At 34.5% G+C, this 26428-nt stretch overlaps 1 protein-coding gene across 9 annotated transcripts in view; it reads right to left on the bottom strand.

Moving 5' to 3' along the window:
• Window positions 1–26428, bottom strand: part of Hmcn1 (hemicentin 1) — a 421540-nt gene that overhangs the window by 100573 nt on the left and 294539 nt on the right. For all 9 annotated transcript variants that reach the window (XM_087194441.1, XM_087194442.1, XM_087194444.1 and 6 more), the window contains 13 exons: window positions 25961–26122; window positions 24655–24936; window positions 23451–23618; window positions 18642–18755; window positions 17975–18061; window positions 16338–16529; window positions 13467–13640; window positions 12154–12267; window positions 11257–11402; window positions 7880–8030; window positions 6119–6313; window positions 4399–4512; window positions 947–1134 (listed from right to left, as the gene is read on the bottom strand). In XM_087194441.1, coding sequence (XP_087050567.1) covers window positions 947–1134; window positions 4399–4512; window positions 6119–6313; window positions 7880–8030; window positions 11257–11402; window positions 12154–12267; window positions 13467–13640; window positions 16338–16529; window positions 17975–18061; window positions 18642–18755; window positions 23451–23618; window positions 24655–24936; window positions 25961–26122 — 2087 coding nt within the window. The remainder of the gene's footprint in view (window positions 1–946; window positions 1135–4398; window positions 4513–6118; window positions 6314–7879; window positions 8031–11256; window positions 11403–12153; window positions 12268–13466; window positions 13641–16337; window positions 16530–17974; window positions 18062–18641; window positions 18756–23450; window positions 23619–24654; window positions 24937–25960; window positions 26123–26428) is intronic.

The raw sequence follows: 26428 nt of genomic DNA, 5'->3' as shown, positions 1-26428 counted from the left end.
CCACACAGCCAGACGCCAGACATATGAGCTAAATAGATGCTTCACATTTTAGTCATTAAGGTTTGAAGTGGTTTGTTTCATACAGCAATAGTTAGCTAAGATAGAAGAATGTTTTCTTTATTTTTATGTAGAATTTTCTATCCATTCATTTATATATCTTTTGGTGCTAGACACAAAAATATTTGAGCACATTGGCAGAGGTTTTATGATGGTCAAGTAGAAATATTGATGCAGTTTAGATGATATTTGAGAATACCACATTATTTATAGGTAGTGAGCCTGATTCTGTACAATGAACTGTGATATTTGTCCTGTGTGGGAAATATTTATAGTTTTATTTAGATCCTTTAGCCATAGAACATTATTTATTACATTCAGCTAGTAATTTAATCAATTTGTAGTCTATCCAAAAAATTCATATTATTTCTACACATGTCTAATTTTCTTTTATAACACTTGAATAGAAAAATGTAGATGTGTCCATGGATAAACAACAGCCCAGTATATAATTAACCTTTGCCTGTATAGGATGAATTTTAATATACAGGAAACTTTACATTACTTAGAATGTTATCATCAGAAATATGTGACTGCAGTAATGATTTTTTTAAATGTGGCTTTTATCATACAGACTATATTGTATTAAATTTGAGTGTAAGCAAAAACAATTTCTAGAAGAATTTATACAAAACTATTGTCATCGGTCATTTCTAGTAGTGGGAGTAAAACAGGGAGAATTATTTCATATGCTTTTGATGGTTAGTTATCTTTATAAATATAATGCAAACTAATAATAATAATTTTTTTTTTGGTAGCAGGGATCAAACTCGGGACCTTGCACTTGCGAGGCAGGTGGCGGCACCACTGAGCTACATCCCTGGTGCAATTTTTAAGAGTCTAAAACAAATTATAAAATAAAAAAGCAATTTTAAAATCACACTTTTACCTGTAACATTCTTCCATTAGACAGAAATTTATGATGGTCATCTTCCAGCAAAGGCTTTCCGTCTTTTTGCCAGGAATTCCTTGGTGCTGGGCTGCCACTGGATGAACACTCCATCAGTGAACTCCTGTTCACCAGCACAGTGACCTCTTCAGGGAGGTCACCAGGTGCTCCCTTGATAACTGGTGGCACTGGGAAATGATTGCAGCAAAGAATATTAATGGGCCATAGGCGTTCTCCCAAATTATTCTAGTTTTTAACAGCTTTAACAAGTTAGGGATGGTAAAAGAGAAGCAAAATTTGAAGGAGAAATTATGATCTTCAAGTAACATCTTACACTCGTAAATTAGGGTGGTGACAAAAGTATTAGAATTCGGGTTTATTTTCTTCCCTCTCTCATTTACCCTGGACTAATCCCCCAACAGTTTCATTCCTGCTTAGCCCAATCCCAGCTCTTCTCCAAAATATCTTGTTTCTCTCTCAATCTCTTCTACTATTGCTTCTCAGTTGTTAAACATACATATAAGGAACATTTGTACAAGCTGATATTTAAGACTGTTTTGTCATAACGATGAGATAGATAAATTACAGCTTTTAAAGTGTATTTGAAATGTTCAGATTTGGTTTTATTTGTAAGGGGACCATGTGGGCTATTCAAAGTGTTCACCAGCCTCAGCCTCAGTGGTGGCAGCATCACCTGGAAACTAGATTGGAAAAGCAAATTCACAGACCCCCATAGACGTCTCTAGGAAGGACCAAGAAATCAATGTTTTAGCAAGTTTTCCAAGAGATCTTTAAGTATGCTGAAGTTTGAGAAGTCTAGCTCTACATTTTCCCACACATATTTATTTATGTAAATTAATACTGTAGAGTCCAGGTACATGAAAAATCACATGGTATACACAGAAGTAGATATATTTATTTTCAAAGTAAATAATCTCTTGTTTTGAAAGCTTGGTTATTTTTTGTTTCACTATTGAAATATACCATATCTTTACCAATCAGCAAAAATCACATGTTTAATGTAGATGTTGTTTTCTGGTATTTGAGTCTTCAACAATTAAACTGAAATTTTACAAAGACAATAATCAATGCCACAAAGAACATAATGGAGTTTCAATATTATTTTCAGTGCATATAATTTATACTCAGAGTTATGTGCTTTGTATTGATATCCACTGTATTTGCTGCTGTATCCTCAGAGCCTCTCACAGTGCCTGGCATAGAGTGAGGTATTGGTCAAATAAATAAATTTGGAATCTTAGTGTTCTCTCTCTTCACCACTTTTTGGGTTTCATTTACAAATTGCTCTTTGTTTGCACTGACAACTCTACTTCTTCTATCTCTCCCTCCCTACAACCTACCCATCAGGTTCCTTCTAGGTGCGTTTTTTTTCTCTTGCCCAACCCAGACCTCACGAGTGGGTTGATCACTTCAGCAATGCTCCATCATTCTGCTCGTATGATCTCACTCTCTACTGCTTTCACAATGTACTTCTTCTCATGGCCCCGTTCCCACTCCCAGGGGGCTACATCATCTACTTTTTTATACCTCTACTTCCAGGTGACCATAGAAAGCAATAACTGAGCCAAATGGGTCCAACTTCACATTATCAGATCCTCCACATTGCCAAATGCTAACAGTTTTTATTTTCCACAGGGATGATTCCACTCCTGTCACTGTTTCTTATACTCATACTTAATGGGAGAACTTAAAACCTTTTTCTTTGCACTGGTTCAGTTCTCTCTAGTTCTCTATGAAAAGCTAATTAACCTCCCTTGGTTCCTTCCTTGCACATTTTCCATATTCTAGGACTTTGCACTAAGCATCCCTGAACTCTCCGCCTTCCACACACTCACTTGAAACTTTACCCTTTCTATTAGGTTATTTTCCTTGATCTATAAGCAAATTCAAATCTCTTAAATTTGTTTTCTTTCCTCAACCAGCTGTTGATCCTCAAACTCTATTCTACCTTTCTACTCCTCTGAAAAATGTCTTAGAGTACTCTATTTTTGTTTCCTTTACCTTTGATTACACGTTGAACTTTTATCCTTTTTTCTCCTGTGGCTTTGCAGCACACCATACCATCTGAATTGATCTGTTGAATTTCATCAATGCCTTTTTAGTTCCAAAGCCAAATGGCCTTTTCTTGGTTTCTACTTTCCTAAACTCATTTTAGCATCCAGTAGTAAAACCTACCTCTTGATAACTTTTCTATGCCTTTGACTCTGGAACAAAGTTTACTGATTTTCATTAACTCTTTAGATAGTCCTCTTCTAATTCTGCTTTCCTTTCTGTTCTAATTGTAAATGATGCCTCATTTATCTTCTTTTGATCTTCTACTACCATTTCTGTTGGAAACCTTGGCTTTGGCCACCACCCGTTTGAATAACTGTCAAATCTATATTCTTGGTTCACTTCTCTTTCTTATAGAGAATTTCTTACCTCCAACTTCTCTTTCAACATTTTACCCAAGTTTCCTGTAACTATGCCAAATTCAACACTTCTGAAACAAAATTAATTTCTTTCCTTCCCTCCCTAGTCATGTTTATATCCTAGGTCTTCTACTTCTATTCATCTTGATACCATTTTGCAATCACCTAGGATAAAGATATCAGCGTCCCCTTGCACAGTGAGCTAAGTGCCTAATACTTCATATTATTTAATTACTTCCTTTATAAAATCTTTCATTCTTACCTCTTCCTATATATTCCCACTGCCATTTCTGTAGCTCAGCCTCTTCCAATGCAAGCATCTATTTCTAGTAACAACATGTGTCTTTTCCCTTAAAGAAGCAATGCTTCTTCTACTGACTGTACATAAACTCAGATGGAGATGTCTCTGGCTCCAGAGTGGGAATACGAACCAGGCTTTTTCAATTAGAACACTGTAACCTATGGGTCTCTGAAACTGGCTCAGAGAGGAATAATCTGATTCACTTGCCAACTGAAACCATGGAAAGCAAATTCCAGGTCCTCAATTATAAATACGTACCAAAAGAGAAAAATTTTCATTGAACATAAAACAGGGGGATTAAAGCCTGAGCTGCTAAGGATCACCTTGCTATTCAAGGGGATTCCTACTCAGGAGGGAAATTAATAAATAAAAACAGAATCAAGAGGAAAAAAATTAAGGTCTGGTTGACTTCTTCTGAGCCATACAATTCAGACATGTTAGAAGCCAGATAGACCCTGGGACTTTGCAAATTCATGAGTCAATGAATTTTCTCTTTTGTTTAGGGGGTGTGCACAGTTTCAGCCATTGTGTTACTTAATATCTCAAAAGTTCTGACAATATGCTCTCAATTTGTATATAAAACAATTCTTTGGAAGGACTATTAGTTTCTGATTATCTTTATGGTCTCTAAGTGCTCAGGGTAACATCTTGCAAACATTAGTTTCTGAACAATATTTTTGACTGGAAAATGCATAATAAATGAAAGAAAACAAACTCACAGAGTACACGGACATCATACTGAAGGGAATCTTCTCCAGCCTCATTCACAGCCACACATGTATATCTCCCAGCATCTTCTACTTTAGCCCGGGGAATCTGCAACACTCGCCCTCCTACAAATATACCCCAGTATATTTACTTCTTTGAATCTTAGGCTGAACACAGATCATAAACACAGACCCCATTTTTCAGGTTGAATGACTTCCTTACATTTTATTTCTAGGCTCCTACTTCATCTAATCATTCAGTTTTAATTTCAGATACTATCCATTTTTATAACATTGCATTATTAAAAAGTGAATCAACATTGCAATATGATCAGATTTCCTGAGAAATGAGTAGATCAGGTAAGTTTTCCTAGGGTGGGAGGGAAATGATATTCTACGCCCTTCATCGTGTTCCCATTTGGAATGTTGTCATGCAGTGACTTCATACTTTCACAGCTTTGAATGATTTTTGTAGACATTGACACTGTTTCTTACAAGTACTTGTTTGAAAAAGTCATATCCAGAGATTTAAAAGTATGAAATGTACTGTTACACATAGAATCTTTAAAGAATAGTTCTCTGTATTTTAAAATATTTTAGGTTGATATTTCAAACTTAGAGAAAGGTGCAATAATTATATAAAGATTTTCAGCTACGCTTACTATTTAAGTTTTATGTCATTTGCATTATTTTTATGTCACATATATATTATCAAAATGAACCATCTGAGAGTGAGTTGGAGACATGATGCCATTTTAATCCTAAATACTCTTAAATCAGTATTTTGTAAGAACAAGGATAATCCCTTACATGATCACAACACCAAGATCAAAAGCAGGAAATTTAAAGTTAATATGAAACTATTATTGAATACATAGTCCAAACTCAAATTTCATTACCATTTGCAATATACTTTTATAGCCATTTTCCCAGACCCAGATCCAATTTAGAATCACATATTACATAGTTGCTGTATCTATTTATTTGTTTTCATTTTTGATTATTTTTTCAAGATATTCTTTTACTAATTCAGGCTAAATTTACATATGTTTAATATATATATTTATTTAACACATTGATCTTAATGGCACAATTTGATGAGTTTTGACAAACTCTGAATTTGAATGTTTAGTAAAATTTATTTGAAGCTGTGAAAATATTATTTCACAACAATTTAAACATCTCATAAACACTAAAATATTTTCAATTATAACCTATTTATGAATCATTTAATATTATATAGTAACTATTTACAAGTATATATTAGAATTTATTTTAATAACATATAGAAAGAAAACATTATTTCATTGTACTAGTAGAGAAAAGCAAGCATGAAGAAGCCAAAGGACATTCCTAAAACTACTATCATAATTTGACGGAATGATTTTTTATTAGATCTGAAAAAATTTACTAAGGTGACCTATTTCCTATTATTAAAATCTGAAGCTAGACTATTCTCGATTTAAGCTACGTGGATACCAGTGACTTAACCGCAACTTAATGGCAGTTAAATTACATGGCCAGAGGCCCAAGCAATTTAATTGGGAGGTTTTCTTTTCTTTCATGTTTTTTCCTCTGTACCAGGAATTGAACTCAGAACCTCATGCTTGCCAGGCAGGCTCGGCACCACTGAGCTACATCCCCGGCCCCACGCAATTTAATTGGTTAAATATGTGAGAAGAAATACATGTGACAGAGATTCATATTTTCAAATGTGCACGATGGTTTTTACCTGGTAAAATCATGACTTTGTCACTGGAGGTCAGAGGATGGCCATCTTTATACCATGTCAGTGTAGGAGGAGGCGCAGCATTTGTCTCACAGTAAAGAGAAATGGGATTGTTGATGATCACATCTTTGGCTTCACCACTTCTGCCAGTATCTAGCATGTTTCCTATTTCCCAGAGTTTCTGAAAACTTGGAGGAACTATGGAGGAAAAGCATTAAATTTTGGTCAAGCATGAATCCAGGTGTCAAACCATTAACCAACAATCTTAACTGTATTTTGACAAGAGTGATTTTTAAGTCTAATAAATTAGATGATATTCTTAAGTACTTATGTATCTGCCAGCCCATATCTTAGGCAAACAAAGTAGTAGACCGAAGTTTAAACTGATTCTTATGTGGAAGAACAAGAAATATGGTGCCCAGAAGGCTACATTCATCTTTCTCTTCCCCTGTAATGGGCTCTGGCACTTAGACAATAAAGGGGCCCATCCTCAGGGCAGAGCATTCTAAGAAAGATGATCACAGCACTAAAAACCCCCCAAAATAGTGGTTCAATGGAGAGCATTTCTCAGTGATTTATCTTACTAAAATGCGAAAGGAATTATGCAATCAGAATTAAAAACTTCACTAAGAAAAATAATAGTATAATCTCATACTTTTTGGGAACAAGTATGAAGTATTACAAAATCAAGTTGCCTGTACATCAAAAGCATTTAAAAAGTGAATAACATTTGACCTAAGATTTCCACTTTTAGCCACTTAAATCAAAGATGTGCAAAAATTTTGAGTGTACAGATGTTCAGTGTAGATTATTTATGAATAATAAAAACTTGGAAACAACTCAGACATTAAACAATAGAAGTCTAGTTAAACAAATATTTGGATATTCAACTGATGAAACAGGCATAATTATTAAAAACCATGTTGAGGGTTGGAGGTGCACTCAGTGGTAGACAGCTTGCTTAGCATGCATGAACCCCTGGGTTTAATCCTCCCGCACTCATGTTGAATAGTTAATATCCCCCAAAGTAACAATAATAGAAAATATTAAATTGCTTGGGATCATTTTCTATTATTGCTCAGTGGCACTGTGCCTGCCTGGCAAGCACAAGGTCTTGAGTTCAATTGCCAGTACAATTATTTTACTAAAAACTTACACATTTTATCTCATCTAGCACTCACTACAATTCTATAAGGTATTAACTCTAAACATGAGGAAATGGAAGCTTAAAATATTTACGCAACTCCCACATGTCACAAAGCTTGTAGTAGAAGCAATTATGATCCAATTCAAAATATGATTACTCTGAATTCTGTTCTTTACTGCTTTCTTATATTGCAGATATATGATATTTTAAAAACTTCATAAGAGAGCCAGGGATTTAGCTCAGTGGTTCCACCGCCACCTTGTAAGCTCAAGGTCCCGAGTTCGATCCCCGGGACAAAAAAAACCCCAAAAAAACACTTCATAAGAGAGTGTCAGGTGAACGCTAATGTAACACAGAAGTCTGTATTAGATGGTCCAAGTTTATAAATGAAGTATATACTTAAGATTTTCAAAAGGAAACATAAAACCTAATAGAGGTAATCCTGAGTAATGGGATTTTTTCTTCTCCCTTAATTTCTCTTGTTCAAAATTTCAATAATGAACTTATATTATTGCCAATAGAAAAAACCTTTTAAAAATAGATCAGATCGAATCTCTTTTCCATTACTTTGATAGGTCATGTTGATTAAATTTTATAGAATTAGATATTAGTGTTACCTTGTATATTCACATCAAAATCCAACTCATCTTCACCTGCAAGATTAGATGCAACACAAGTATATCGTCCGGTGTCTGATATTTGAGCTTCCTTTATTTGAAGTGTGTGTCCATTTGCAGCAATAGTAACATGATCATCTGATTTAAGGGGCTGTGATTTAATTGTAATAACATTAGCATTATGCACTTCGTAAATCCTCTATGAGAGCATGCAGGTGATTTATATTTGGGCCAGGCATTTGTAAGGTAATGCATTTATACATTTTTATAATGAAAAATATGTTCTCAGGTACCATTTATCCATGTTAGTTTTTTTTTCAGCTATTATTATCTAGTACTAAAAAAGTATCCTTTGTAATTTTATTTAAAAAACAGAATTTATGAAAAATTGAGGGTACTAGTATAATCTGATTTATAACTCTTTTTCTCTCAGAATTATTATCACCTCATACATAAAAATTTGTGAGTTAGAGATATTTATGCTAGGATGTCTTATTTAAATTATCACTTCCTCTCAATTCTTGAAGATTTTAGCTGCTAGGTCATTCCTGGTAATGATATTATTGTCATAATTCATGGTGGATTAAATATCCATGTGGACAGTCTTCCAAACCCATACCATTTCAGCTCCTTGATCTCCTCTCCTTTAATTTTTTTATCCTCTGTTCTTTCTCAGTTACTATGTAAGAGAGTCTGACAGAGACAGACCTGATAATTAGCAATAAAGGCACCCTTCATAATCTTGGTTTCAAGTTTTCACTCTCTGCCTGCCTCCTGCTAACTTTTAACTCATATTTCATCTTTTCTTGAATATGATCCGATCAGACTGTGTCATCTACTTGAACAAAGTCTTTGTCAAGGTCGCCAATGACATCCATGTTGCTAGAGTTACTGGTCAATTCTCAGTGCTTACTTTACCTTGTCATTGGTATTTGATACATTTTAACTTGTCTTTATTTTGAAATACTTTCCCCCTTATATTTTGAGACCCTACACTCTCTATCTACTCCTTCACTTCCAAATGTAGGAATCCCTTCAGATCTTAATCTTCGTATGCATTCTCTTTCAATCCAATCTCATTCTCTTCATGATCTCCTGCAACACTTGTACTCATCTCTCCTTTACATCCTACATCTTGCTTCCACTTCCACAAGGTAATCATGGCCTTTCTTTGTTACCACCGCAAGAACTTCAGAGCTGGACCCTCTCTTTCTTCTTCAACTCTAGAAATCAATGTAGCCCCTTCGAAAGCTTAAGTATATTATATCATACCAAATCATTTCATATCATATCATATCTTTCCTATGTTCAAAAGTTGCCAGTTGGCCTTCTATCCAAATAAGGGAACACTGGTCTACAAGGCAGTATGATGTGGCCCTCTATTCCTCTTTGTCTCATAACTTCTGTGCTCCCATTGGCTACTGCACTCTGGTCCAAATGCCTCGGGTGCTTTTCCTTTGCTACACACTATACTTTGAAACATTTTCGCTATGATAGTTTATGTCTGTTTCCTTCATTGTCTTTGGTTTTCTGCTTAAATATCATCTTATCATAGAGGCTTTCCCTGTTTAAGTATCCTTGGTATCCTTGTTCACTGAGTTTTCTCTATGACGTCTATTCCAGCTGGAACATTCTATTTTACAGGGTTATTTGTTTAGTTCCTCTCTTCCCTAACTTACATAGGTGAGATTTTTTGCTGTTTCTTTCATGGCTGTATGTGCTGCACCTAAAATAAAACTTGGTAAATAGAAGTGCTCAATACATAATTTGGGCTGCAACAAATCATTATTAACAGTATATCATGTATAAAAATTGCATGATTTACATTTTCGATGTAAAAGCAAAAAGTTCAGGGTATAAATAAATAAAACTCAAAGAGTATCAAAAGTTATTGTGGTGCTGGGGATTTAGCTCAGTGGTTCCAGCGCCTGCCTCCCAAGCACAAGGTCCCAAGTTTGATCCCTGGTACAAAAAAAAAAGTTATTGTGACCAATACTGCCAATACTTGTGTGTGTGTGTGTGTGTGTGTGTGTGTCTGTGTGTGTGTGTGTGTTTAATACTGCTTCACTAAAGTAGTACTGCTTATATGAAAAACAGAAAATAGAGAAATTAATAAAAAATATTTTTGTTAGAATTCTAGTGAACCAATCTCAAACCATAAAATTTAGCAGTTTGAAGTATCATAATTTGATCAATTCTAAAATTTGAATTTGAAACAATATTTTACTCAGAGTGCAATTTTTAAAAATGTCTCATTCCTATTGCTCTTCTGGTCTGTACCCAGTTTTTATGGGTGTGCATGTGTTTGTGTATGTGTGCATGTATAGTAACTACAAGAAAGGAAAGGCTTGAGAGAATGTTTAAAAGTAAAATAATAACATGATTTCAACAGAGAAAGGAATTATTTATTTCCAAGCAAATTTATATAGAATTGATATTTTATCATGAAGTAAGCTTGCAGTCAGAAAAGAAACTACAAACAGAACATGGTGGGAGTTCTATATTTCTCCTTTTGCAATGGCTTCCAGATGAAAATTGCTTATTTTATACGGAATGATTTTTTTCCTAGCTGCCAGTATTGCAAAATACATCTGGGATCTCTAGACCCCAGGAAAAATAAGCTATATCTTTGGTGCATCTATGACCTAAATTTCTATAACTAGAATTTAACTGACAATTTGGTTGATTAACAGGATAAACAACAGCTTAGCTAGTTCACATCTGTATTAAGTAGTGTTAGCAACAACTAAAATATCTATTTTAGCCTGAGAACATCAGCACATTATATCTTTAAAACACACATGGAAGAGTATAAATTAGATGTGAAAAAAAATACGGTGTAGGTCTGAAAGTCAGATCACAACAGTAAGGCTCTGCCTTTTGTTTGAAGTTTCCTAGTATTTCATGAAACTGTATTATGCTCTCCATTGTCTTTTTAAAGCTTGTTTTCTTTCTCTTGTAATAATAAAAGTATCACCTTTCATTAAGTTCTGAATAAATTTATTTCTCAATTTATACTCTTCATTCTAATCCGGTTGAGCACCCTGTGTTTCTTCTCTATAGAAGTTTACTTACTTTCTAAAGCCACAGAACAGAAACAATGTCCCCCTAACTTTTCCAGGGGAGAGTGGCCAGATTTTCACAGTCAACTTCTAAGTAAAACAATCCTGCAAACTCTCCCATGATGGAACAATACCAAAATTACTGAAGGTGGATTAGGTTTCTTTTGTTGGTTTCTTAGTAGTTTTAGATGCTAAGAGGATAGGACTTGATCATTTTAAGGTCACAATGATTTTCTGAGTCACTTGTGCCTGATATCTTTTATTAATCATATTAGTCTTTAAGAAACCATTAGCAGATAAAAATAGTTGACTGGCCTGTCCATCCTTGTACCAGCTGAGGGAGGCAGAAGGAATCGCATATGCTTCACACTCCAAAGTCAGGGTGTTGTTTACTTTTATCTTCACTTCCTTGGGGGAAAGACCTGGTCCCAAAATGTCCCCTTTATTGATTATGGGTGGAACTGCATAAAATAAACATTAAAGAGTTAAACATTGGTTCTTTGTGTGCTTTACTTTCATTAAGAACCTCAGTTAGCATCTTAGTGAACAGTAGTATTCAGTACAGAATGTGAAGAGAAATATCCTTATTCCCCACCAGTATAAAACTGCCAGCGCTACTAACATTCTTCACAGAAGAGTTAGTTTCATTTGTTCCAAGTTCACAGACAAAGAATAACCCTTAAAATGCATTTTATTGGCTTCTAAAGGTGCTGAGTCAAAGAACAAAAGACAATCAGAAAAATATTCTTTCTTTATAAAAAGAAGAATAAAATATTGGAAATGTGGATCCTATTAATGGCAGTATTAGCTTTGCTTTTTATTTATCGTTCATTGTACATTGCAATAGCCTAAAATCACGTATGATCTCATCTTGGGCAGTGGACTAGGGCACATGCATTTAAACAACAGTTATGTACACAACATTACAATAACTTGGCCAAGACAATAAGTCAGAGACAAAAATAGAGAAATTTGAGAAAGCGCCGCTGACATGGTCTCTGACAAGAGGATAGTGTTCAGACTGAATGGATTCTTCACATCTTTAAGCAATTGAAGTGGGCATGATTCTTAATTCAATGTAATGAGGCAGACTGAATAAACAAGAGTCTTTAAAGATCAGTATAGGTAATTATGAACCATAATGAAAACTAGGACTGAAAGAGTTAAAAAAATTAGAGAAGATATGAAACATAGTGTTCTTTCAGAACTTACTGTAGACTTTCACTTTATAATGCTTTATCATTTCTCCAGCCTCATTAGTGGCCACACACGAGTATCTTCCAGCATTGTTCTCCTGGGCATTGAGGATCTGCAGAGTTCTACCTCCTAAAAGATTATGAAGCATCAAAGAAGCTCTGACATCAAAATGGTAAGAGTATGTCAAACTCCCAGGGTTTTAGTTCTCATTACTAACATGTTTCTTCTTAGACATCATTCTGTGGCAGACAGTTGATACAGAACAAACCAAAGTCTGTGTGAGCACTGCGTGGTGGGCGCGACAGTCGTGAATCCCCGCTGGTTCTCATGGTAATGACTCTCACACCTCTGTACACCACTCTAGCTAAGTCTCTCTTCACTCTTAACAGATAGGCTTCTGCCTGAATCATCTTCCTCTCATCCATCTGACCTACATTAATTGTGCTAAAACACAATTTTTATTATGGTTCCTTCCTCCTTAAAAATCTTCGGTAGTTCTTAACTGCCTAAAGTACAAACCAAAAATTATTCAAAGGAGCATTCAAAACAAGACTCCAACTTTCCTTCCTGACCTTATGTCCTGCTCTCTCAGCCCACAAGGACATCTGATGTCTCCATTCACAGAGTGGGGAAGAGGTCTCTTATTATTACTTGCACATGGCTAGGCCATTTTTCACTTTATCGCTTTCCCACTCTAGCCACCCAGCAGATCTGAAACATCTTGCAATTCATTGTCAATTAAATTCTAGAACATTCTTTATAGTCTGGTCCATGTACTAAGCAATAAAGCTTTTCCTCACCACTTCAGCCCACAGTAGCTATTTATTCTTTTGAATTCTTATAAAAATTGTTACTGCCCCATTTTTCATAGTTTCTTTTTATTTATAATTCATGTTTATTCACAAATTAATGTTGATAAACTTTTACACATATCATTTCTCCTTTAAATAAGACCATAAATTTCTTAGAGCCTGTGATTGTACTTTTTAATTATATCTATATGTGTTAAAGAGGAATAAATAAACTCAATCTAAATACTAACTCTCCTTCAAGATTTAATCCATTAGAAAGTAAATTTCTACCTGTTGCTATTCCACATTACAATGTATTTTAGCAATTAATTACATTATAGCATTTGATTATCTTGTCATTTAAGTATTTTTATATTCTTTCAAAAATATTTGGTCCTTTAGATGAAAGGGTACATATAAAAGTTAGGAATTAAAATAACAATATAACATTTTGTAAAGAAAAAACTCAATGATTCTGCTTTTCGACAACAGTAGATGACACAGATGCATCTGGGACATCTGAAATTAATTTATTACCAGGAAGAATGCGAATATTTTGGGTGGATTCTAATGGAGCTCCATCCTTAAACCAGGTGATAGTGGCTGGAGGGTATGAATAAGCTTCACAGACCAGAGAGGTCGGGCTGTTAAGGGTAACAATGACATCTTCAGGGCTGCCATCACTTTCTACACCAACAATTGTAGGAGACACTGGAAAAGATGTAAAATTTGATTGAAGAAAAATATTTAGAAATTTCTCTATCTGTGCATTTCTAAATTGCCATTGTATTTATTTATGTAATTCTATTTCTTAACAGTTACAAAATAACTAAATTTTGTTCTTAGTTTCTGCAAAAGCAGTGAGATCCTTAAAAAAGCTCACAGGGTCATGAGAAAGATGACACATCAAAAAGGACCCATAACATAATGTAGTAAGGACAATGCAGGCAAATGGAGGAACAGCATTCAGTCCAGGCTGATGTGTGGAGCATGAAGAGTTTCATTAGAGAAGCTCTCTTGGAGTAGGTTTCAGAGTGAGTTCTACAGTATTAGCAGTTGTTAGCAGATAAAAAGAAAGCATATTGGGAGCACAGTACTAGTAAGCAATGAGGGACAAGAAGGGAACATTTAAAGGATGGATTTGAGAGGGTCAATACTGGAAGGAAGGATAACAGTTATATTTGATTCACAAAAGATATGAGATACTGAGCTAATGCATTAAAAGAAGGTAGAACTTGCGGGCTAAGGGAACTGAAGTGAAAAATAACTTGAGAACTTAAACTGCGGTGAAGTAATACAAACAGAAAATATGGAAAGATTTGCTTATTTGAGAGGGAAAGATGTTTTATTAAATTTTGAATACATTGAGTTTTAAATCATATATTCCAGTTAGAAATTTCAACAAACAATTCTATATAGGAATGTTCCATCTGGTAAGAAAGATCTGGGCTTCAGCAGTGGATTTTAAAAGCCAGCAGTCTATAGGAGTTAAACATCTGGGATTGTATTAGTAGCAGAGATGTCTAGAGCCTCCAGAGTCATGAGGTAATGACAGAGCTCTAGAGCTTGCAGTGTTTCAGAGACCGATCAAACGCAAGTTCGTAAAGGAGAAAGATAGGAAGCAACCAAAGGTGTGCAAGGATGAGTAGGCAAGAACACTGTCAGGGTAAAAGAGATCAATGACATGTCAGTACTGAAAATTATTTGCTGGACAAACAATACAGTAGTTCTTGCCAGGGCAGTGTCAAAAATAGCACAAAAAGAGTTCTGTCCTTAGTGGGACATAAGTGGATAAAGTCAGAAATGGGGGACACAGTAGAAAGTAAAGCTGCCAGCAAAGCAATCGCAGGGAGTAAGTGACAATCCAACGAAGGCAAAAAGATAGGGTCAAGGGCACAAGCACAAGCAGTAATTGTGAACAAGAGTAACTCATCTTTTCAAGAAAGAAAGGGCAAAGGCACTGAGTTTATTGCTGGTTAGATTGGAAGGAGCAAAAACACTTGAATAGCCTCAATTTCATTAAGCTGGCAGATAAGAGACTTTGATTAAGATACCTCAATCTTCGCTGAATTAGAAGAATGACAAGGAACTGGGTAAAGAACCAGGCAGGGGTGAGGCTGCAGGAAGGTGTTAGAGTGAGATGGCCTGGCTTAGGATACCCAGGATAAAGAATAAGTGGTCTCCACAGATGTTCTCAAGGGAGCTGATGTCTCCAGGAAGGGTCAAATTTCAATTGTAGCCAGTAGCTGGAGAGAGTTTTACAGCAGGATTGCAAGGAGGACAGATAACTGGATGAGGAGATGGGTCAGTATTGAGAGATGAAGCAGAAGTGGGATGAGTAAGTCACGAAGGACTTAAAGTCATAAGAGAAATACAAGCTACAAGAGAGAATAGGTAACCCAGGGCTGATATTTGTCTTTTCTACACTGACTAAATGTGTAGAGATCACAGGTAGGTAAGGAAATAAACTCGCTCATAAACCCATTAGTATTCATACATGCATTTAGTTTTGCAATACCATATTAGATGCTAGGGCTAATCTCTTTACAAAGCGAAAAAGGTTTCTTCCCATGAGGATTTATAGTTTTGTAAAACATACAATAATTATATATACTATTCACCTGTCACTTACTTCTATATTATCTGGTATTTTGATTTAACTTTTCTTGCACATGTATCTTCTACTCATTTAGACTGTAAGCTCTCTGAGGGATGTGTTCTATATAGGCAATTTCTATCAATGGGAGTATTCATGTGCTTCTCAAATAGTATAGCCAATAAGTACAAAAACAAACAAACACAACTACAAAAATTTGCAAACCAACATGTAAGTCAGTAGTTGATTTTAGTAGAATTATTTTTATATTAGTCATCAAATACAACATATTTAAGTGGTACATTTTAAATTTCAAAGAATGAACATGGAAAAATCTAAGGTCATTCTCACAACATAAGCATTACTTCAATATCGCAGGAACCAAATGTATCAAAGCACAAAGATATTTCATCACTTCTACGCACAAAGACTAGAATATGGACAATTTCCAATAATGGAAGAATTTCACAAAGAAAGGATGCAATGTTTCTGACATTCATTCACGGTTTACCTGCTTTTCTTTGACCAGCATAACTTTATCTTTTACTGTAGTATGTTTAATACCTGTTTTGTTCATAGCTACCCTTTGCATAAAATACTGTGCCTGGAACACAGTGAGGTAGTCCATAGCAATTAATGAATTTATGAATGATTGAATAAATTAATTAAGGAAAACTGTAAATAAACACAACACTGGTGCTCCTTACATAATGAAACTCTATGATAGAAATAGTATATATGCAGAGAAAGAAAAGATTTTAGCTTATAGTCACATCTTATTCGTCAGGATTTGAAGCAGAACTTCCACCTACCAAACACATTAAGACTGAAACTTTTGCTTTTCTCGCCAGCTGTATTAGAAGCCAAACACATATATCTTCCAGTGTGCAACACTTGGGCATTGGTAATGTGAAGAAAACGGCCACCAGACGTAATGTGATGGGTTTCATCTTCTCGGAGGAGCTGTCCATCTTTGTGCCATGTGATTTCTGGCATGGGATTCCCTGCAAGGAAAAACCATTTCTGTCAGATGCCTAATAATTACATGTCTCCAGATGATGAACATTGAAAGAAAGTATTTTCACTCATTTGCTCTTCTATATGTTCCATTTCTAAAACAATGCAATAAATTTCAAATAAATTTCAAACTAATATTTTTGGTAACAATAATAGTTATGCTATGATAGTTACACACAGATTAGAATATTACTCAGAACACCTCTTTATTCATATTACATTTTTAAAAAATACTTGACAGTTTTTAGAAAATGCTATAGAAAAGTAAAACCTTTAAGGAAACAACTCACCAACTAGATAATTTAAGTTACATCAGATTCTAGCATAGCTAAGTAGATAAAGACATAAGTATAGTATAAATATATTAATTCTTCTTTTAATATTTATAGCCCAACTTTAAAAAATTCATCTCAAAAGGAGAATTATGTTTACTATTAAGTTTAAAATTGTTTCAATAATTTTTAAAAACTTTAAAACCACAAAAGCAAGCCATGTTAGGAAAGAAAGCTAGGATGATACATTAAAACCAGAAAGCTTTAGCAGAGAATGCTGTTAAGATTTAGACAAAGATTCTCTGTGTAACAGTTATTAAGTACCACATTGTTTCTAGAAAGAAAACAGAGTAAATAAGTAATAGTATAATATCTGTGCTGCTTAAAATAAAAACATTTCCTTACTTAAATTTATTGCCTACACAGGCATACGAACAATGAAAGAAGAAACTCATCAAATCTTCATTAAAACACTGGCCTCCCATAAAGTGTTGTGGGCTACTTTAATTGTTCTTTAGAATTGCAAGGCCCTTTAAATAAAATGGAACACCTGACAGCATTCCCTTAGAGATTTATTTATTTTGATTATAAGCAACAAACCAATTGGATGGTAAATATAGTGAAACTGGTTTTAGAATTTTTATTTTTCCTATTCCCCATTCTCTTGCTAATATCCCAGCACGTTAACAAAAGGAGACAGTTTTGTTCTTGGATAAAATCCTGCCATCAAATAAAGCTATCCTTCCACCAAAATTCCTAACTACTTTGAAATGAAGTTTAGGAAAACTAAACGAACACAAAGATACAGAGAATGAAAAAGAAAATAGGAGATGAAGTAGGAAAAACCTACATATAAGAAAATGCAGACTAAAAAAAAAAACCCACCAAAACTTTAGTGACTGGCAAGAAAAGACCAGTGTTCACTCTTCCTCTTTCCTGACTTTGTTTCTCTCTTTCCTGAGAAAATTTCCTTTTATTTCTACAGAATCTGAGAAATCTCTGGTTCCCTCTTATATTCTACCTGAAATACTAATCTAGAATTCAATGTCAAATGTCTATTACCTTAGCCAGAGCTTATCCCAACCAGTTACGGTGTAGAGCAGAGGCAAGGACTGTCAGGGAGTCAGGCAAACACTGGAATATGGAGCTAGTAACCTTACCTGTCACTTCACAAGTCAGTGTGACACTCTGCTTCTCTTTTACTTTCACATCTTCCAGGCTATTTTCACCCACAATACGAGGCGGTTCTAAAAAAAATAGTTAAAAATCTAACAGCAGTGCTGCTATTTTATAGACATCTGTATTTACTAAGCTATTAGCTTCAAAATAAATCTTCAAATTCTCATTCATCATTTGATTACTATAACAGCAAAATAGTTTTGATCATTTCTAGTTTTAATATATATTGTAATATGTCACAAATCTTATTAAACTGAATTTAATTGTAATATAAATCATAAAGTGGATAAAAATATATCAACAAATAATGTGTGAGGAAATTTGTTTATTACAGTATAATTCTAATAATCTCACGTTAAGCAAGTCATTCAGTGTCTGAGAATATTGTTGAACAATTGTGAGCTGACAAGACACAGTAGCTTAGCCATTTTAATTAGACTGATTGCTTCTGAACAATTCTGACCTGGGGCCAGGGATTTAGCTCAGTGGCATCGCACCTGCCTTGCTAAGTGCAAGGTCCCAAGTTCAATCCCCGGTGTCAAAAAAAGAAACAATTCGGACACTGGACTCTTGCCAGGAGTCATAGTCCAGGATGTAGATAAACCAGTACATTTTTTTAAATCTAGATATTACAAATTAGAGAAATACCTAATACTGAAAGTCCAAAGAGCTTTCTTTCTTCACCAGCTGTATTCTTTACAATGCAAGTATACTGACCAGCGTCTTCTATTCTGGCCTGTATTAGCCGTAGTGTCCTGCCTCCTGGAAAACAAACCACGAGATTACTTAAACACAGTGGGAAAGGGCAGCAAATGCGAAACAGAATTTGATAGAAAAGGTGATGTTCGAGTGTGTTCTTAAAAGGTGAATATATTTTAACAGGTAAGCTGAGAAATGCCATTGTGGGTGGAGCATGAATGAGGATATAGAAGTAGAAAGCATAGGGGATGATACCAAAAGCAGAACAGGCGGAGAAATGGTAAGAAATGAGGCTAGATGGAGTTTGGTCAATCTTGGGGGGTCTTTGAATATTAGGCTAAGGAGTTTAGAATTTATTGTGATCATTAAAGGGACAAGGTCATGATGTGACTTTTACTTTCAAAAGAAAACCAGGATAGGAGGTTTAGGAAAAGACTCCCAGTTTGCCACTGAACAAACAAAATGGGAATGTCAGAAGAGGACTAGCTCAATAATGCCGAGAGGTCAACCATTAATACAGACTAACAGCTTTCAACTGAATTTAATGGAAATCCCAGAACTATATATGTTTATGGGGTCATCCCATACACTACTTGTGCTTTTTTTCATATTGTGAACTTCTAAGTAACATTATGTTTGAAAATACATGTTTCAGACAAGCAACGTAGGTAGAATGAGAGTGAAACTCAAGGAGGAAACTCCATTAAAGATAAAGGTAAAAGAGGCAACAAATGAGATGAAATAAAGCTCACAGAGAAATAAGAGATGCACTGTGAAAGAAGACTCCTGAAAACCATTTGGGAAGAACAACCTAAGAAAAAAACCCTCTATTTCTAACATTTTGTAATTATTTTTCTAGCTGGTACATTTTTCCTTAGAATCCTGTATTTAAACCAAAAAATTATAAGGGTAAACAAAAATTTCATGTAAATGTTCACCTGGATCTGGTTCAGGAGCCTCCATTTGTTTTAGGTTTATATAAACACAACAAGTTGACATTGAGCTTTTTTAATAAGCAATTTTCCCACCCTCAATCCATGGAAAGGTGAACTTAGTAGTATTTTATTTGGACAAAACTGATTATCTGAATTCACTCTTTTCATTTCCAGCTGAATTTAAATAAATAGATATAGAAATTATCTAAATATGTTTTTATAAAAAATACTTTGTCAATTAGGAAAGGATTCACACACTCAGATTAGGAGGACCCTAAGATGATTTCAGTTGAGATATTAAAACAACACAACTTTTATGAGTCATTACTGGCTCTACAAACTTCAACCTCAGTCTCATGATCTTTCTTTCCCTTGTTTCCTGGTCCTCTCTCTTAATCCAGTGGGGGAAAAATGGATCTGACAGTAAAGTATACTTTCATGAAGATGTTTCTTGTACCTATTAAATTTTTATAGCAGTTATCTGTCCTTGGCAGATAACTTTATAATAATGATAGAGCCGTCACCAAAGTACTGCTTTCAAAAAGCTTAAAGTCATAGGAGGAGTAATCTTAATAAAACAGAAGTCTGCAGCAAACCAGGACTGAGAAAATCTTAGGTCATTCATCTGATTCTCATTCATCTACTGCACAAGACAAATATTCAGACTATAAAAGTGAATGAATCCTTTGGCAGCATCACAAGGCGAAACACTTTTAATGTGTTTGCTCACTGATCTCCAGCTACTAGTCCGGCAAAACAAAACTAAGGAAAACCAAAACATCACTCCTGGAAAGTTATAGAAGCCAAAGTGCATCATTCTCAGTTGCCATTTTCATTTCTGGAAGCTCTAGAACATATTTACTATGTTTCTATTCTCTCAGAAACTAGAAAAAGAAAAAATATGAGGGTAATTTCAAGAAAATAATGTGCTCAAATTTTTGGTAATTATTTTTTAGCGAAATCTTTGTAATTACTATGCATTTCCTAAGGTCAACAGAGACTGGGAGTCCTATGAAAATGAAAACATCATAGTAGGGACGTAGGAAAATTTCCCAGGTCAGGGAGACTACACACCTATTATCCGATTGTCTTTAGCAATAATAACAAACAGGTATTGGATGCTTGCCATAGAAGTTGGCACCATTTTAACTGCTTTATTCTTATAAAAACCCTAAGAGGCAAATACTATTAATATATTTACTTTACAAATGATGACAATGAAGTTAAAAAGTTAAATAACTTGCTTGAGATCATAAATACAGTGAGAATTATAGAAAATGAATATGGTTAGTAACAATGTATATTCTTTATAAATTCCTATCATTTATAGGGTAAGGTCAGAAAGAAAGAAAGAAAGCCAATCCTATTCTACTTGTGGCATTTTATCGCCAGACTATTTTGGTTTAGACCTATGTTTCAAAGTCTAATGGACAGATGAAGAGTAGGCATATATGCCCTTGTTCCCCATTTTAGGGAGAAAGCATTGTATCATCTCCAGTCATAGAAGGAGTTTTTGTTGGAAGTATGGAGTACATGTCTTTGATCTGTTGAGAAGGTTCTGTTCTATTCCTAGTCTCCTGATAGCTTTTACCATGAACAAATGTGGAATTTAGTCCAATATTCTTTCTCCAACTAGTGACAGGTTCATATGGCTTTTTCCTTTTCTCTGTTAAAATGATTGCTTTTGGGGGTGGATCTTCCAGTGCTGAACCAACACTGCCATCCCTATAATAAAACCACTTTCTACATACCGCCATATCTGACTTCTAAGAGTTTGTTTTGTTAAACAAATTTCTATCTATGTTCATACTTTTTTCTTCCATTATCTTTATCCAGCTTTAGGATTAGCACAATGTTGATTTCCTAAAATGAGGGGAGAAGTGTTCCTTCTTTTTTTTGCTTTAACTGTTTGATATAATTTATCAGTTAAAATGTTTATGAGCCTGCTGTTGTCATATAGGTAGGTTTTCAAGCTAGGAATATACTTTCTTTAATAGGTGCTATTCAAATTTTATATTTCCTCCAGAGTTAGTTTCATTAATTTGTCTTCTAAGTTACTTCTTAGAAGTTGTCAAATTTATTTCAAAACAGATTTTTGAAATATGCTCTCTATATCCTTTTAAATTCTGTCAAATCTGTGGTAATGTCTCCTAGATCTTAATATTGTAATTTAAAAAATGTATAACTGATATTGTGTAACAGGAAGAAAAGGTCTAAAAGAGCAGGGGAATTGTGAGGGGTAGGGGAAAGGAAAAAAGGGAAAGGAAAAAATATGAGAAGAGGAAAAAATGGAAACAAGGTTTTTGCAAATAGGGAAGGGTGGAGGGGGTGAAGGTAGGGCAAGGGAAGGGGGAAAAACATAAGAACCAAGAGACTCATGTAATGGTACAAGATCCCAATGATGAATGTAACTGTATTTTATACCTAAAATGTACCAATAAAATTAATGCAGAAAAGAAAGAAAGAAAGAAAGAGAAAGAAAGAAAGAAAAAGAAAGAAAGAAAGAAAGAAAGAAGGAAGGAAGGAAGGAAGGAAGGAAAGGAAGGACTTTAGGTTATTTAGACCTAATCCCAGCACTAGGAAAGGATATTTTCTGAAAAAGCCTTAGATACTGGGAATTTAATATTTCTTTGAACAGAGTTTGGGCAAGAACTAAATAAGTTTTTAAAGTTGTTTGCAGTCAGATCCATGTATGTTCTTAGGATCATCTATGTACTCATTACTTCCAACCTTTGGAACTAGACAAATTCACAATAATCCCTTCTACACCATGGCTATTCAAATATTTAATTTTAATTAGGTATCAAATATACCATAAAGCTTGATACAATGAATCATATTAATTAGTTTGCCATCAGTTATTGTTACAGTTATGCTTTCTTGAAAATATTATGAGTAAATGCTCTTCTTCCTAATACGTCTGCTAAGTCTAGAGTAAAGCTGATCTCTTGCTTATTAGGAAAAGTATAATTTACTAATGTGACAAAATATTCTTTTTGATAGCCATATTAGACTGTTAATACTGAATAACACAATTTAGACTTCTTTTCATATTAACAATTCTGAAGCTATTTCTCACCCTTTTGGGTATAAGTTTTTGGATGTAAGTACAGGGGTTTATTTAACCTTTGTTTTGTTAGGGTTAAACTCCAAGGTTCTAGCATGAGGTATGTTTGAAATTGAATGAACTCATTCAACATATTACGATTTTTTCCTAAGGGGCTGAGCCTTTTATAAACCACAAAGTTGGCAAGATTATCTTCTTCATCTGTATTTAAGCTCTTACAACAAAAAAGACCAAGTAAATATTCTTTGTGGCACACTTCAAGAAGCATCTTTCAAAGCTTAGATTGATCCATAGAGAACAAGCTATTTGGGTTTTTCTACATAATTATCTGAAGAATAAGTTGAAATAATGACAAAGTCACAGGCAACTTTCCCATCCCCAAAATAGAAACATCATTCAGATTAGTTAGGCATAAGTTGAAAAACTTGGGTCTAGGGGTATCATACGTAACATGAGTCACTGTAGTGGATTCAAATTTCAACAATTCTTTTAATTTTTCATTTTTTAGATTGTTTTGTGAATGCTTTGACAGCCTGATGGTTTAAGTCATAAGAAAGTGTCAATTTTTTTATAGGAGTCTAGAAATATTTAGAAATTTTCCTGATTCTCATATAGCTTCCTATGTCCTCGATTTTTTAAATATGATTGGTGGATATCATAGTAAGCATTAGATAAAAAGTAGAAACACTAAAAATGAAACTTTAAGGAGACACTGTGGTCACATGAAACTAACCAGACTATCAGAATTTCTAGTACCTGCAAGAATCCTCACAGTACTGCTAAGGCTGACAGGCCACCCATCCCTAAGCCAGGTTATTGAAGGCAGAGGGATTCCTGAAGTTTCACAAGTCAGGGACACAGAGCTCTTTTCCACAACACTGATATTTTCCGGTGTCGCATGGTTTCCTGTGATGCTTGGAGGAACTATCAAACAAAAACAAAATAAACAAGAAATGTAAAGGAAGGTAGCTAATTTATATAAAATATCAAATCCTAAACTGCTTATCGCTTGTAACGGTTTCATTTTCTTATCAACAGAAAGCAAAACAAGAAATGATGAAATATTTATTTATGTATATATATTTCTGGAATTAAAATGTTATTTCGTCCTCATTCTAATCAATAAATGACTTTCACAGTGTTATTTCAATAGCTATAAACTATTTCTTAGGAGTCATTCCTCTTTTCTGGTAAATGTATCAGAAATTTTATTAGGATTTTCTAGAAAATAATTCTGATCTTAAAAATTAAGAGTAATACAACAAAATTACTTACAATTAATTCATTTTCTCTTTTACATTCTGAATCCTTTAGTTTTGATGTATACATTGGCTGTAAACTATAAGACATTAATACCTGTGTATGTTTTAACTGGGTTCAGGTTAATTTGTGTCTATTAAATTTACCACTGTTTCTATAGATTTAAAAATTACCTCCAGCTGTATTCATCCAAATAGTTGTTCCCAAGTATGTGTGTGTTGGGTCTATTCCCATTAACATTTTTGGCTCATTAATTAGAATCTTAAAGCTGACTTCCGTAGAACTTGTGCCCAAATGATGCTGATTAAGCAAGTTGTAAAGAACCTATGTTTATACTTTCCTAGTTAAGACAGCTAATTTGGAAAATGTGTAATTAAGAGATTTACTTAGGTCAGCATTAAACCAAAAGCACTTGAAGAAGATAAATTTCTGCTTTACTATGTGCTTTCCTAAAAGCATATCCAACATGTGCTTGTCACAACAAGAAAAGTAACAAGAATTCAGGCATAAAAGGATAAATGCTTTGACATTCCCATGGTTTGAGTAATAAGAAAGTAGAATTTTTTAAAAGGAAAGTGGCACATATGTAGAAAAGGGGCTATAAATATAAGACTCTCAATACTCAAAGTCTGTATCTCTCATTCAGGATGCTAAATTATATCAACCAATGAAGAAACTTATTGAATCACTTTCTACTTACCATGTACACTTAGGTCATACTTTTTGTCACTCATTCCTGCTGCATTCATAGCAACACACACATAACGACCTGTGTCAGACACATGAATGTTCTTCAGCTGAAGGATGTGACCATCATCCACTATTTCTACTCCTCTTCCTTTGGTTAAGGGGTGGCCATCTTTCATCCAGGTCACTGTTGGCTTAGGCACACCCTGCACCTCACACTCTAAGGAAACAGTCTTCCCTCGAGTGGCAATAATTTCAGTAGGGTGGCTGCCACTGTTGGTTATTATTGGTCGAACTGGGGGCAAAAAGATAACAAGAAGCAAGGTAGGAAGTGTTTGCTTCAGGTCTTACACAGGAATGTTTTAACAGCCAATGTTAGGCACATTTTTACCTCAAAATATTAACTACTAAGAAAAGACACAGGATTAATAGATGTGACATTACTATATTGAGAGGTAAAATTCTTCTCTTATGTTTGTATCTAAAATAAAGCTACCAGGCCGGGTATTTAGTTCAGTGGTTCCGCCGCCTGCCTTGCAAGAGGAAGGACCCAAGTTCAATCCTCGGTACCAAAATAAATAAATAAATAAATAAATAAATAAATAAAATAAAGCTACCGACACAGTAAGAAAATAATGCTGTTCTCTAACTTTTGATAAATTATATTCTCATCAGGAGAGAAAGCAGACTACTTCTTTGAACCACCGATAACCAGTTATTCTTTTACTTTGCAGCTGAATTCACCTTGTGGATACTGACTGCAAGAACAAAAATTAGACCAACACTCATACACATATGTGTGTGGAAAGAAAAGTGGCCCAGTAATCCTGTGTCCTTGTGACAGTCCTAATGCACATAAGCCATGAGAAATGTCTCTGAGCTTAGATTTCTACATACGTAAAATAGAGACAATAGTTTTGTCTTATACTATAGCCCATGTAGAGATTAAATGAGATAATGTAAATACCTGAAAGGACTCTAAAATCTAAAACAAGCTAAGTATTTTTAAAATAAAATGTTCTATGCATTATAAATATACTCTATAGTATAATGTCCTAACCTCCAGCCATCTATGTATTTATTTTCCTGCACCCAGCAAAATACAGCAACATTGATATTGTCACTGGACAGCCGAGGCAGAGTGAACAGCCATCTTGAATAAATAACACCCAGAAAGAAGTTCTCTGGTTATGTCACCACAATTTAAATTAATCATATAATAGGTATAACTGGACTACTTTGAAGGAATATTAAAGATACGAAGAAAAAAAATCAAGGGAACGTTGGAAAGCTTGAAAAGAAAACTGCGCCCAACTTACTGTAAACTTGCAGACTATAGTCTTTCTTCGTAGTTCCAGCAACATTTGATGCCACACATGTATACAGTCCTGCATCAGACTTCTTAGCAATTGAGATCTGTAGCTGCCTGCCTCCTGATAACATTCTGACCCGCCCCACAGAGTCACCTAGTACTGGAGAGCCTGCAAAGAATATTGAATGACACAATCTGAGGTGGAAGTATACAGCATTTGTATATGTACTTGGATTTACTTCCTAGTTCGAGTACCTAAAAAGTCTAAAAATCCTATGAAATAATCCTGCTCTGCAGTACACAAACAAAAGGACCAAAATGCAGATGAACAAAAAATTTAGATGATCTGTCTGATATATTTAGTGTGGACACAAACAAGAATGTTAACATCCATTGTAAAACTGTTTAAATACAGTAAAAGTGTTTGTTTTAGAAAATAGTTTTTAAACTTTATCTTAAAAAAAATCTCTGAAAG

This window comes from Heterocephalus glaber, unplaced genomic scaffold (genome assembly GCF_053883595.1).
Source record: "Heterocephalus glaber isolate CG9 unplaced genomic scaffold, H.glaber_assembly_v1.0 deba00001600, whole genome shotgun sequence".
Classification (NCBI taxonomy): domain Eukaryota; kingdom Metazoa; phylum Chordata; class Mammalia; order Rodentia; family Bathyergidae; genus Heterocephalus; species Heterocephalus glaber.
This window is presented reverse-complemented; position numbering and strand designations above follow the sequence as displayed.